The sequence below is a fragment of the Cibotium barometz genome, chromosome 4 (assembly GCF_041138505.1).
Source record: "Cibotium barometz isolate CiBa-2024 chromosome 4, ASM4113850v1, whole genome shotgun sequence".
Classification (NCBI taxonomy): Eukaryota; Viridiplantae; Streptophyta; class Polypodiopsida; order Cyatheales; family Cibotiaceae; genus Cibotium; species Cibotium barometz.
Window position 1 is genome coordinate 63,631,850 of NC_141049.1, and position 15,147 is coordinate 63,646,996.

Sequence of the window (15,147 nt, forward strand, 5' to 3'; positions counted from 1 at the left end):
CAGCCAATCCTCCTAGCACGCAAAACCCCTTTCTATGGTTGGGCCGAGTCAACGTCAAGCTTCCCACATTTAAAGGATCATCCTGAGGATGTGGATGACCACATCCGATGGTTCATATCCATTTGTAAGAGTTGAGGTCTTGAGCAGGAGGATGCCTTCTTGGTGCTCTTTCTATCCACTCTCGAAGGTTCTACAGACAAGTGATTCAGTAGGTTTCCAATTGACCACTTTACAAATTGGACCACTCTGAAGGACACCTTCCTAGGACCTTGCATCCTGGTAACTATGATAACCGCATTCTCCAAGAGCTAGGGAAGCTCCAACTGCTACCAGGGGAGAGAGTGTCGAAACTCATGACACGGACCACAGTGCTGGTGGCTCGCTTACCCTGGTGACTTCATGGTGCGTAGTGGGTGAAATAAGCATTACCTAGATCCACCTAGCAGAAGATTCGGGAGAGTTTTCCCACACCAACAACATTGTTGGAATTCTAGGAGCTAGCCTTCCAACTTGAAAATGCACGACTCATGTTTGAGGTGTGATGTCGGCTCTATATATCCAACAGTGACACAATTGGATGACCCGGTGGCTCAGCTAAAGCGGGAGTTGGAGGCACTCAAAATGAGCTAGAAACTTCCTAGTTGAGGAAAGTACCTTGCTCTAGGTCAAAAGGGAGATTAAAGAATTAAAGGCCCAGCACAAAGCAATAAAGGGGCTATGGTGTGCCATATGCTAGTCACTTGTGCACACCGTCCAAGATTGCCGAGAAAGGAAGTATTGCTCCTTTTGTGAAAAAAGACTACATGAAGATAAAGAGTGCTACCACCTCAAGGGGTTCCATCAACTCCATCAACAACAACCTCCTTATTCCACCTTGGCAGTCCCCAACTTTTCCCATTATTCTATAGCTGCTCGTTGATGTTTTCCACAACCCTTCTATGCTACTACACCTCCTCCTTGCCCACCCACTCCCCAGGCGACCTACCTTCTACCACTCATCCCAAATCCTCCTAACCCAACCACCATGACAGTAGTCCCTGCCGTGAATCATCCTATTTGCCCTCCCCAACCTTGCAATCATCCCGTCATTTGCTATAGATGTGGGGAATACGGTCATTACCAAAGTTGTTGCCCCCTTCCTAAAGGTGCGCCGCACTGTTCGGAATCCAAGGATCATTATACTCAGGATTGCCCCAAACAAAGGGCATCCACATCCTTTGACTTCACATTTCCAACCCCAACCACCCACTTAATCTCTGTAGGACATCCTCCATCCAGAAGACATCCTTCTTCCATAGGACATCCAGAAGACATTCTTCTTCCATAGGACATCCACTTAGTCTCTGTAGGACATCCTCCATCCAGAAGACATCCTTCTTCCATAGGACATCCAGAAGACATCCTTCTTCCATAGGACATCCTCCATCCACTTGTTGCCAACCTTCCTCTCTCACTCTCGGAGTGTCCGTCACAACCCCAACACCTACCCACCATCCACCATAGTGGTCTCACCAGATCTCAAAGGATGGCCATGCCTCAAGAGCAACAAGGGGATGAGCCATATGATAAAGCTCTCCCCATTCCCTGCACAGTCATAGATCAGTCCTTCTCAGGCCTTCAAGGACCTCCACAATCAACTTTCTGTGTTGGACAACCCACCAACCCCTTCTTTTCCACATTCCAAACCACAATAGTGGAGGATCTACCCACGAAATACCATGTCAATGAACCTCTTTGATCTGCACTGGATTAGCCCAAACGTATGACAATGTCTCAATACACTACTAGAGCAACTCAATGGTACGACCACCAATTTTAGTGGTGGGTAGTATGGTGGGTTTCCCTTTCCCTTTGGTGTTGTCGACTGCATGGGTATTAGTCGTACAAATCCATCCCTTATAGAGTACAGGAGCCCCCGCCTCTGTGTGGGGATTTATGGCACCCCACTTTCCTCAACGATTGCGTTAACGGTGGTTCTGGTGTGAACCTCATGCCGGAATTCACACTCCGTGGTGCAGTAGGCCTCAAGGTGATGCGGCCAACCAACTTCTGCTTGCTGGCTTCAGGTGTAGCGGAAATCCTCACATCCTACATGGTGGAGGTCAATGCTTGCGGAGAGCCCCCAAGAAGAAGGGCCAAACAAGCCCACCTAAGTCTCCAATTTGGAAGGACCCATCTTGAATTGAGCCAAGCATTGCTATAGGAAAAAGAAAATTCCTTTGGCCTGCACACCTTTTCCTCACTCCCAACTAACGATGGTTCCACTAGCCTTCTAGCCTTCTAGCCCTCAGTTCCTTGCCAACGTCAGCGTTCCTATTGGCACCCTTCCCTTGTCCCGTCTACTTCATAGCTAAGCAAGACTAGTTACCCTTATGCTCCGCACTATCTATTCCATCATCACCTTATTTCATCTCGGTCATCCTCAACCTTACCTCCTCTTCTACACCACAAGGACCAACCGTGAATCTTCCTCCTCTTCTGATCATGCCATCACGGATGCCCTTGATCCTTGCCACGCACACTTACCTATCTCCTGGAAACCATCTTACAACCTCTAGGACCATTGGCCACCTTGGTAGGCAAGTGCCACCTCCTATCTCTAGCAGCCACGCCTATAACCCTCATCCCATTCTAGTACCGCAATTCCACCACAAGTGGACAACTCCTGTCACCCCATGTGGGAGTATTTTCTTTCACTTCAAGCCCCCATTCAACAACCGATCACCAAATATACTAGCGGGCATGCCACTATGTCTGGACGCAGCAAGATCACCTCCCATAGAAAACCAATGCAAGACCTACCCATCTTGGCAGGCAAGTGTCCCTCTTAGTCTCTTTAAAAAAAACATCCCAACTATTCCCTCAACCGTGCTCTGGCTCATCCGTCAACTTCACCCCTTGGTTTGTCTGCCATCCCCAGTTCATCTTCCAACCCCTCGTCCTATCACCCAATCACCCCCCCTTGGTGGACTTCCTCTCGCCCTCTAACCCATTCACCCCCTCTAGCGGACGTCCTCTCATCCTCACCCTTCCTCTTGGTGGGACATCATTTCATCCTATCAACAATCAACCCCCCTCTTGTGGGTGGACATCCTCTAACCCTTTCCCCTCTCTTTAACGGACATCCTCTCCACCCAGTCACCCCCTCTCTCACGAATGCCCTCTCACCCTCAACATTCCCCCTTCGCCCCCCCTTGCATACGTTCCCTCGTCCTGTCACTGCTTAACCCCCCCTTGGCGGACATCCTCTTGCCCTCTCACACACTCACCCCCTCGCTCATGGAATCCCTCTCACCCTCAACATTCCCCCTTTACCCCCTTGTGGATGTTCCCTTGTCCTGTCACACCCACTCGACCCCCCCCCCCTTGGTGGACATCCTCTCACCCACTCACCCCCTCCCTCATCCTCTCACCCACTCATCCCCTCCCTCAGGGATGCCCTCTCACCCTCAACATTCCCCCTTTGCCCCCTCGTGAACATCCTCTCGTCCTGTCCCCCCCTCCCCCCCTTGGTGGACGTCGTGACGCTCTCTCACCAATCACCCCCTTTCACGTACACCCCCCCTTTCGCGTACATTCTCTTCACCTCAACCCTTCATCGTTTAGCTAACCTCTCCACCCCCTAGCAGACATACTCACCCCCTCCCTCATCACAGCAACCTCTCCATCCCCCCCCCTTGAATTTCCTCTCCTTCATCCTCTCATACCTCAAACTCCCCCACTCGCGAACTCCTCCCACCAATCACCACCCTCCTTCATGGCACCTCTTCCCCTCTCCCTTGACTGTCCATTGTGCCCCCTTGAGACCCTTCACCCACCAATCACCCCCCTCCTTCACGGCACCCTCTCCTCCTCTCCCCCTCGACTGTCCACCCTCCCCCCTAGTCAACTATCCAACCCCTCCCCTTGGCCGAATTTCCGCCTTAACTATCCAACCCCTCCTCTTGGCCGAATGTCCGCTCCACCAAGCCCCTTTTTCAACTATCCACCCACCTCACTTCGTCGACTTCCCCATCCACCCCATCCCGTGTTGACCACCCTTACCTCTTCGTCGCGATTCAATCAACTACCCCCCTCTTTCTCACCCCAACTGCCACCCCCTCGACTGTCTATTGCCCCCCTCCTGAACCTTCACTCACCTTCCCCCCCTCATGGTGGCTTGACGAGGATGCTCGTCATGCAAGGTCATGAATGACACGCGGGGGATACCGCATGCTCGCAGCCGACAGAGGAGTTGCGGGAGTAGCTAGCATAAGACTTGTAAATGGAGCTGCAAGAGTTTATGGAGTTATAGTTGAACCGGGCCTTAGGAGAGCTCACTAAGGGTCCAAGTATTATGGTTCAAGTCCGTTCAGATGGAGGTGGTCGGACAAGCTTGGTGTGGTGTGGGTACATTACACTAAGCATGGTGTGGAAGCCTATGGTGGTCGGAGATACGAATGGGCACAAGGCCAAGGGGTAGGCAACCATACAATGGAGCATGGAGGGGATACGATGTGCATCCATGAGGCGGTTGGCGTAGCTGATGGCCGGTTGCGTGTATGCATAAGCATAGAGGGCTTAGGCACCAACACAACACACAACACACAGGGCAAGCGAGAGGAGGCGCACAAAGGCGGCCGGCTACACAGTGCGTAGGGGCGGATTGCATCAAGGAGATGGCCGGGTAGCGCATCAAGGGGCAGCCGCCTACGCTTAGAGCAGTTGGGTCCCATCGTGGAGTAGCTGCCTACATACAAAGCAGCCGGGTCCCATCGTGGAGTAGCTGCCTACATATAGAGAGCAGCCGGGTCATGCGAAGGGGCATCACCTACACCAAGTAGCAAGCGAAGAGCATCGTGGGCAGCCGTGGGCTATAGCAAGGCTGGTATGCGCATCAGCAGGTTGTGGCAAAGGAGGGGGTTGCAGAGGCGACGACTGTTTAGCGTGGAACCCTTTGAAGCAGAGGAAGCAAGCAGCAGAGCAGAGCAGGGTCACACCTGCGTGATTCTAGAGAGTAAGGCAGTGGACAACCTTCTCGGCAAAGCCACACCTACCTATGTGGTAAGTAGGATTATAGAGCCAGGGCACACACGGTGTGCGTGTGCCAAGCCAGGTTCAGGGGGGGCATAATTGATTATCATTGTATATTCAGGGTTTTCTGGAATACAGCCTCCTTGGGCTTGATGTATGTGTGAAGGGGTTGTGGCCTCTCTCTACTATTTGAAGTATTACATGCTGTGACGACAGAGTTGTGGCTCCGTGGTGGGTGTGTGAGTAAAGAGTTGTGGTGATTGATTATTAGAAGATGTGATGATGTGATGCAGAGATAGCTAGTGCTATGATGTTTACATTATGTTGTGATGGATGTCTTGGATGTTGATAGCTTAGTGGGTTCTTATTACTAGGAGAGGGACGGACTAGTAGATTGTTGGTTTATTTGGGATGGTAGTGGTTCAGCACATAGGTAACTTGAAGGGGAAAAGTGAGATTGTGCGAGACCCTCATTACAGTGGCTCACCCCTCACCCCCAACCTCTGGCGAATGTCCGCTACCCCCCCTCGCGACACTTCACTCACTCCCCCTCCCTCACAACTCCAATCACCCCCCCTTTCGCGTATATTCGACATCCTACCCAATCCCCCTCGTAGACTTCCTACCACCCTCCTCGTGGCCTCTACTACAACCCAAGTTCTTTTCTTTAAGAAAGTTTGTAACTTACTTATCACATTGGATGAATGGGAATTTAAGAGCTCACATAGCTAGACGCAAACCTGAAGAGGAAGAGGATGAACCATGACCGATTGAACATCCTCCCTCTGCTGGAGTGGAGATCAAGGTAGAAACACACATGTAGATAGAGCAAGCAAGGAGTGATATATAGATGCACAATGATCAAAGGAGATTGATGAGAATGAGTGAAGTACAAGTGAAGTGAGATGATATGGTTCCTTACACACAATCACAAGGGTGTGTGTAAGGAACAAGTATAAGTGAAGTGACATGATACGGTTCCTTACACACACTCACAAGAGTGTGTAAATACGCTAGGGGGAAAAAACTTCCTAAAGAGGGAAAAAGTGTACTGGCCCATTAATAGTCTACGTCCACGCATCACTACTATAAAAATGGCTAAAATTTCCTCCCTATAGAGATGATGTGAACATGTACATAGAGCATGTGGTGGATTAATCCCCATTTGCAATAATGTATGATAAGTGTGATATTGCTTGTCTGGTAGACACTTCTAATGTAATGAAAGATGCCCAATTATTACATGTTATATTTGGCCACGCTTCTATTGGTGGTTTGATGCTTTTCCAATAATGTGGGATGCTAGAGGAGCTTCCTCAACTTAATCCACTACCAAAATATGTTTATGAAAGATGCATCCGTAGCAAAGTTAGTTGCCAACCTTTTCTAAAGAATGCAGCAAATAGAGTTGATCACAAATTATAGCTTATACATAGTGATGTGCGTGGTCCAATGGGGACTAATTATTTGGGAGGAAACTTATATTTTATTATATCCATTTGATGATTATAGCAAACTTATATTTTGTTATATCCATTTGATGATTATAGCAAGTTCAACTAGTCTTACTCTATGAAGGAAAAATTAAAGGTATTTTCTCATTTTCAACACTTTGTTGCTATGGTTAAAAATGAAACTGGCTTAAAAATTCAAACTCTCTGTTTAGACTAGGGAGGGCATATATGTCCAATGTATTCATAGATTTTTTGGCACAAAAAAGGCATTAAGAAGTAGTGTACAACGCCTTATACGCCATAGAAAAATAGGGCTTTCATATTGATGGCACATTCCCAATGTGAGAAATAGGATGAGCCATGACATCCCCCCCCTTCTCTACATAACCTAGTTTTTCTAGATTTTTGACATCTCAAAGCCACTCGCCATTATAGGTCATGTGGTTAGAGTCTCCCAAATCCACATACGATACATCATCATCATTTGTGGATACATCTGCAATCACTAAATTCAACATGTGCTACATAACAAACAAATTCTCACCCTACTTGCTCTTGAAGATGCATAATTGTTTAGACAACTTGTCATTTTTTATGTTACTCTATTTCTTATATATACGACATTCTGCTTTGCAAAGTGACATGGTTTGTCGCAAATAAAAGAAAAATTCTTTGAGCCTGATCTTGATTACTGTCTTTGCCAATTGCCTCAGCCTATCTAGCTCACCTATCTTAATAGATTGGCCTCTTCCACTTGTGTGTGTTTGTTGCCTAAATCATTGGACTGCCTGTTGTTTTCATAATCTTATGTGTGCTTGTTGTTGTTGTTGCTCTGAATAATTGGTTTGTTGTGTTTGTTTTGTTGATGCTGCTACTCTGAATCATAGCCTAGCCTAGATCCATGTTTTCTAACATATCAGAGCTAGTTTAGCTAGGATTATGGTAAATTAAATTGTCTTAGAGAGTTAGCTAAGTAGGATAAGTGATTCTGCACAATAGGCATCACAATAAATTTCTCTTGATTACAACTTTAAGTACATTCTCTTAATAAGAGTGGCTTGCGCACTCACAAAATCTCACTCCTTTTGCTAGCATGCATCATCTCTATGCAAGAATATAGCCAATACTGGTGGGGAACATAGTACGAGAGTAACACACAAAGTGGTTTGAGTGAAAAACTCACCCTTGCTACTTGGTCAATACCCATAGCCAGTATTAAAGAAAGCATCTCTCCTATGGCTGATCAGATTATGGACTTCATCAACTCTATGTAGAGGAGGCTGATCACTCGGTAGACGGAGGTACCATTTACTATTTGAGAGCTGTTAAAAACATGGATATAGGCTAGTCTATGGAGGATCAAAACTAATCAACCTCATAGTCAAGTGATTAAGAGAACTAGAGGCTTGACAAATGATGTAAATTAATAAAGGATTCGATCAAGACAAAAGACACAATAATCATCTTGCATTAGAGTTGATCCAAGTACATACTTTTAAAAACTTAAAAAATTACTTTTGATGCTTGCCTCTACCTTGTAGCAGTCCTCAAGTATCTGGTGGCTGAGGTGCTTAAGCTGGCTAGTGAGTTTTCCCAACACTACGTGCTCTTGCCTATGAAGTGTGCAGAGAAGTCCACGAGGAGGGAGAAGATTTGTGCACACCAGACTCTTACTTCTCTAGGTGATACCAAAACTGTTTCTTGCTTCCTTTCTTTTTGCACTACGTCGATGTTTCCCTTCTCTCTTCTTTAGAAAATTTTGCCTACTCAACTTCTTAGTCGGGAAGATCCACTCGGTGATGGTCACAATCTCCCTAGAGGCCAAGGAGGCCATATCATCCTCCAAAACAACCCCAAGGAAACTCGCATCTACTCGGTCTGCTGCCTAAGCAAGATCAACAACAAGGTAATGGCAGGATGCATGTGGGCAATGTCAAGTGTACCCAAGTAAGAAAGTAGGTTGCCTAGGGTGTGGAAAAGCAGGCTATAGAGATCTAAGAGGGTGCATATGTAGGTAGGAAACTATGGAAAAAAGGCAGGATGTAGAGCTAGCACAATGCAAATGAAAATTTGAAGTACACATGTATACGAAAGTTTAACCCTATACTTAGTGACACACTTTGTGTTGCTAAGCGACACTCAATACTTAAAAAAAAAACTCGCTTTGGGGACAGTACTAATTGTTAAAAGTGTTGCTAAAACGGGTGTCACGTAATGACACCCATACGTTTCATCAATAACAACGTGTCGCTTAAGGCCCTCTTACCTTATAGTGACATAACCAATGAAGATGCATTTCTCTTTCTTTGGATACAACTTTGTTCTCACTTCATTGGAAAGATGCACATCTGCAATACATCCAAATACATATCAAGTGTGATACATCTACAATACATCCAAATACATATCAAGTGATACATCTGCAATACATCCAAATACATATGAACTGTGATACATCTGCAATACATCCAAATACTTTCAAGTGATACATATCTGGTTTTATGCCTATAAACTTATGCTTAGGCGTCATACCATGAATAGTTGCAGTGGGGGTCCTCTTCATAATGTAAACAACAATTGTTGCTGCTTCTACCCAAAATAATTAGGCATATTATTTTCAGACATCAAGACATTTGCCACTTCTGCAATGTGCCTGATTTTCCTTTCTGCAATACCATTCTACTACAGAGTGTACTTGTATGTGAACTGTTTCTTGATTCCTTGGTTTCTCAAGAAAGTAGTATCCAAAACTATTATATAGTATATATTAACTCGTCATGTTCGAATGCAGATTTTTGCTACCAAGTCCAATAAGAGAATGAGGTATGGATCCTTCCCCTCCACTCCTTTCCTCTTCTTCTTCTCAGCTCCACAGTAAGAAATCAAGAATCAAGAATCAAAGGAGATCCCTTCTTTCACTCCTCCTAAGAATGTAGTTCAAAGTGTTTGGAACTTCCTCTCCACCTCTATGAGGAGGGCAATTAGAGCTCAAAGTATTAGCCACCAAGATTTCTTCCTAGAAGTCATTGACGGATGCTATTAAAAGCAAGAGCTAAGAGACAAGATTCCTTCCCCTAGAAGACATGTTGGATGCTATTAAAGCAAGAGCTGAGAGATTCAAAAGGGAATACAAAGATACTCGGTTAGCCAGCTTTGGATAATCAAAAGAAGCTCAAAATCCTATGGAATCTAGCTTTTGAGAAGCTAGATCCTTTGAGCAACATAATTAAGTTAATAGGCCAAAATGTGATTAAAGACACACCTAGCTAGCTTCATAGTCTTTAGCACCAATAGTATCAAATTATATTCCAAGGAGAAATCTTTGTGTGATCACATTCTTACACTAACTCATGCACGACACTTCATTGCCAAGTCCCTAATATCTAATATATGTGATGTCCTTGTTTGTTCTTTCTACTATTAGTAGCTAGCCCTATGTGCCGAACATGTGATGTCCTTGTTTGTTCTTTCTACTATCAGAGCCGGCCATGTGCTAGCCATGTTTTGTCTATATATGTCTTAGGAAAATATTTTCATGCGTTGTTCTAATATATAATTTCCACTTTTCAAGAAAAGAAATAGGAATGGCTATCTTTCCGGTGCTTTCACCAGAGTACTTGATTGTAATTAGACACTAAGCCCGTCTCTACAATGTATTAATACTTGTTCTAAGAAGTTTATATTAGCTACCTGCCCTCCCCTCCTTTGATGAGGACGCTCATCTAGCAAGGTCATGATGACGACTTCCCGAGTCCCACCTCACACCTAGATGCGCGATGGAATGATTCGTCTTGTGATGGCTACGTTGGCTTGGAGGTCTAGGGAGACGTTCACCCCAAGGGTGTGCGTGCCAACATGAAAAATATATTAAGACCTTAGTCTCTTTAGGCATGGACGGTTTGGGTTCTTAGCCGTCGGCGTGGATCTGGAGGAGGCGTGGGCTGGAGAATTGAAGATGCATGTTGGTTGAGGCGCCAACCTTACATGAGGCGCCTCATGCCTCAAGGTTAACACACAGTGAAGGAGCCAATCAAGAGAGCCTGTAGCCAAATGTGATCGCGCAGCCAGGTGCTCACGGAATCATAGAGGGTGTGCGCTTGAGCGCTTGTGCAAAACAGGCAAAACCCCTCTCGGGCTTGGAGCGGGGTTTTGCTTGGGAGTTCTATCCAGAGTGCACGGTGCCCTGGGGGTGTGCCAGCGCGAAACGGGAATCCGCCTCTATAAGGGTAGTGGGTGCTCCTTGACCGTGTGAGTCGTGGTGAAGAGGGAGCCCGACTCACAAGAAGCGCTGGGGCGCTTGGTGCCTTGACGGTGTAGGCTACACGGTGTACCTTGACAGCGGAGGCTCCGTGGTGAACTTGCATCCTAGACGGCAACACGAAGTGAGGCGCTGGGCCTCACACAGTCGGTAGAAATATAGAGTGAGACCAAGGTAACATCACCGGGCTGTCTTGCGGTCCGGAGTACGGTGGAGCCATTGTTTGGGGCTTGACACACACATACCATTTAAGACTTGAAGAATTTGAAGAGTAAGCTTTTGTCTACAATACACATTGTATATCTTGGTGGAAGAATTAATAAAAGGGGTTTTGCTATATGAGTACATCCTATGTGTATGAGTCTCTTGCTTATATGTTTGCACCCAGTTTGAATACTCATTGTATTGAATCATCTCATGTATGCTAAGTGAAAGGGACACAACCCCGCAACACATATCTAGTGGATATCTTGAGTGTGTGATGCTTTGTCTCATGCTAAAAGGAACAGTGTGAGTAAAGACATCTTGTGGGTGAGCATACTTGTGTGCCACAATATCATAAACGTGAGACTCTCATATTGGATTGTATAAGTGAACGGTGTGATTCCTTGTGCCTTTGCGAGATGGACTAATCGTCGGTTCGATTGTGAACGGTTGTTTGTGTGTAGCAAAACGTGAAAAGCTGCAAAAAGAAAAACTACTTGTGACACCCCCCTCCCGGTCCCTTCTTTGTCACACACACATCCAAGAATTAGGTAAGACTCATGCATAATGCAAGCGATAACCAATAAAGAAATGCTTACAATATCCAAAATTCTCAAAGGCACAAAGTTATGAATAATGGAAGAGCTCATACTCCTCTCACACTTAACATACTCATGCATAATGCAAGCGATAACCAATAAAGAAATGCTTACAATATCCAAAATTCTCAAAGGCACAAAGTTATGAATAATGGAAGAGCTCATACTCCTCTCACACTTAACATACACATAAGTGGTCCCTCATTTCTAGGCTGCTATATAGTCTATAAGTGGTCCCTCATTTTTAGGCTCCTATATAGTCGATAAGTGGTCTAGGCTCTATAGTCTAAAATATATTGTCCTTCTCTTAAAACCTTGGGAAGAGTCAAGAATCTGGATCATCACTTGGCTTGCGTGTGCGCCGTGCGGCCGCTCAATATGCGCACGGAAATGGTGTGCAGAAGGAGACCTTGACGTAAAGAAGTTTGTTGATTAATACTCAATTAACAAGTTGCGTATTGGAACTTCTTGACTTTGTGAAGACACGTGAGCCAGTCTACTAGGGAAAGGTCAGAAAATGCTAGATTGAGTAAGTAGTAATTGATTGAGAGTCGAGGACCTCTTTTTGGGAGCGAGAGAAACGAGTGATGGAGGCTTAAAGCGATGAGAGAAAAAAGGGCTCCGAAACATGGGCGTGGCCACGAGCAATGATAACCCTCAAATGGGCGTGGCCCGTCATGGGTGGGTGCTTGACAGTTGGATAGAGGCGCAGCTGTATCAGGAAGAAATCAGGAGTCGACTGGAGGAGGCAGGGAGAAAAGATCCGCCAACAAACGCCATTCTGCTCTGCTTTACCCACCCCCACCAATTTACCGTTTAAAGTCTAGCCTTTCCACCTGCCCGGCTGATTGCGACCCAATGTGCACTTCCCACTACACACAGTTCCCACCATTATTTGACCCTTTTCCGCCAGCACCCTCTTTATAAGGCTACCCGCATCTGAGATTCTATCTACTACACACTTTGCATTGTAATTCTATCCATTTTAGGACGTTCGTAGCACTACTTCCCGCCGTGGACCAATTAAGGTTAGGCTTTGCCTCGATTTTTTTTTATGTGAAGTATATATCGGAGGTGTTACTGAGCTTTTGTATTGACCTCCTTTTATGACTGATTATCATTTCTTTAAAAAATAATAATAATTTGTGAAGGATTTAAGGATGACGAAGATACCGGTGCTCCTCGTGGTGGTGGCTCTGGTTGTTGCAGTACTGTTGGGCGCCTCCGCCAATGCAGAGTCGGACACGTCGTTCGTGTACGCAAAGTGCAACGCCAACCCCATCCCGAACGGCAGCCCGTTCTGGGGCAACCTGGGCGCGACTCTGCACCAGCTGGTGGAGAACACCGCCTACGCCGACTTCGACTTCAAGACGCAGAACGGCGGAGCCAACTGCCCGGCTTTCGGCGAGGCCACCTGCGACAAGACCATCTCTCCCGAGGACTGCACCGACTGCCTTTCCCACCTCTCAAATCACATCTGGGGCATCTGCAACGACGCCATCGGCGCTCAGGTCAAGTTCGGCGACTGCTGCCTCCGCTACGAGCAGTACCGTTTCTAGTGGCGCTTACTTTGTACTTGGAATTAGGATAGCTAGCTTTCAGTTTGTCATAATAAATAATTGTCCCCACCCCCCTGTATTAATCAGCGTTTTGGGACCCAAATAACGACCGCCGTTACACACTGGAGTATGCTTGTGAATATGGCCATGCAAACAATGTATTTCTCGTTTGTCCTGATGTGATCAATTAGTGTATGTCTGATAGTTATTGGCTCTTCTATGGGCATGTGCATCTTGCACGTGTCACCACTCTCATGACCAAGACTACGAAGCTAATGACAAAAGCGTTTCTTTGCACGAGTCGTCTCTGACCTCGGCTCGAAAAACAAAAAACTTGCATGTGTTCGTAGTGTGACACAGCTCGATAGTGTTGTGGTTTTTTCTAGACAAATCTTTATTCAAGTCTATTTGTTGAGCCAGGCAATACTTTTTCTCTCTGAATTGAGTAAATCGAGGATTTGTAATGGAGACATCTCTATTAGCTTGGTTTGCATGTATTGTGTACAAAGGAGCTCAATTCTAGGATAGAGCATCATGCTTCCATGGCTTGAGTAATATGCACTTGATTTGAAATGGTCTTTGAAGTAATGTAGAGCATTGTTTGTCCATGTTTCTTGTAGGCACAAAGTATTTGAAGCCTTAAGGTCATTTTATATCCCTATTATATTTACATAATAAGGATATAAAATGTTTCTTGTAGGCACAAAGTATTTGAAGCCATAAGGCATTTTATATCCCTATTATATTTACATAAAGAGAAGGTGTTAAGGCTATATATTATCATGGCATTCTTTTGTCCTCTACAACCAAGAAGTTAAACTTCAATTTTTTGTGCACTCCAAAACTTTTCATGGATAAAGTCTTTACCTACCTTTATGTTTTTAGAGACTCACGGGCCTAAAAAAAAGAAATAAGTTTCTTGGACCTTTCATTTTTTATTATGCAGTCTAGTATGCAATTCCATGTTTTCCTATTAGTTTAGGATAGAATGCCACTTTTTCTTGGGTTAACTCTTGTGAATGATGAATAGTTCTTCTTAATGTTGCTTCTATTGGGAATTGTGGATGACATGTAAAAGTGCAAGCCTTCTTGATGGTGTCTTGTATCTTTTTCAAATTATGAATTTTAAATGGGTGTCTAGTCCTAGTTAGTTAAATCATTAAAGAAGTTCATGCTTTTCTTGGTGAACTTAAGGGTTTATAAATTGTTAACCCAAGGTTAATGAGGACCACCTACATTCATCAACAACGGGCATACACATTCACAGAAAGACTAAATACGTGCCACACTCACTAGCACAAGACTAACAAAGTGGAGTGCACTTACCGTTGACACTTGATCTAGTAGTCTGCCTCCCTCCTCACACACGACCCTGTTTTTCTGTCTCCGATTGAGATACCCTCTTAGGAAAAGAAGGTATATACTGCAGTGTGTTGTATACAATGTATACAACGTTTTCAGGATCTGCGGTGCGATTTGGGCACGTTTCGGGCGCGTTTTGGGCACCGCAATGTTTCTGCAGACGTTCTGGAGAGGCATCATTTTGGATTGGTTTTGCTCAATTTTGGGTGTTTGGACTGTGCAGCGGCAAAGATTTGGTGTGCAACAACATCTACAGTGTCTTCAACAACATCGACTATCATACTTTCACCAGTAACACTCTATTCTCTACTCTGTGTTATTTTGCATACACTTTGCAGGTGATTCAGGCAGTTGGCAGCCATTCGGGGTTGCATTCAGTGAATACTAAGTACTTGTAGTGTGTTGAAAGATTTTTTATTTGGTAGACAGTCATGGCTAGTAGTAGTGATTAGTGATGTATTCAACATGTTGTCTACTGAGGACAAACTTGATGGGACTAAAACTACCCATTGTGGTCCTTTAGATAGTACATTGGTGCCCATAGTTCTCAATGCATTGCCAGATTCTTATCAGAGTTTTGCCTCTACCCTTAGACTCATGATGAAGGAAAATCCAAATGCCCTTACATTTGATGAGCTGGTTTCAGTACTCTTGCAGAAGAGCAGTCTAGGCAAAACAGATCTGTTATATGCGAGTTG

General features: G+C 45.2%; 1 protein-coding gene across 1 annotated transcript; it reads left to right on the top strand.

The window, feature by feature from the left end:
• The first annotated feature begins 12,403 nt into the window (after window positions 1-12,403).
• On the top strand, window positions 12,404-13,506 carry LOC147639499 (antifungal protein ginkbilobin-like protein). The gene is made up of 2 exons (XM_086791964.1): window positions 12,404-12,556; window positions 12,680-13,506. Exon 2 carries the CDS (start codon window positions 12,689-12,691, stop codon window positions 13,085-13,087), a length of 399 nt encoding a protein of 132 aa, XP_086648090.1. The 5' UTR covers window positions 12,404-12,556; window positions 12,680-12,688; the 3' UTR covers window positions 13,088-13,506.
• The last annotated feature ends 1,641 nt before the right edge of the window (window positions 13,507-15,147 follow it).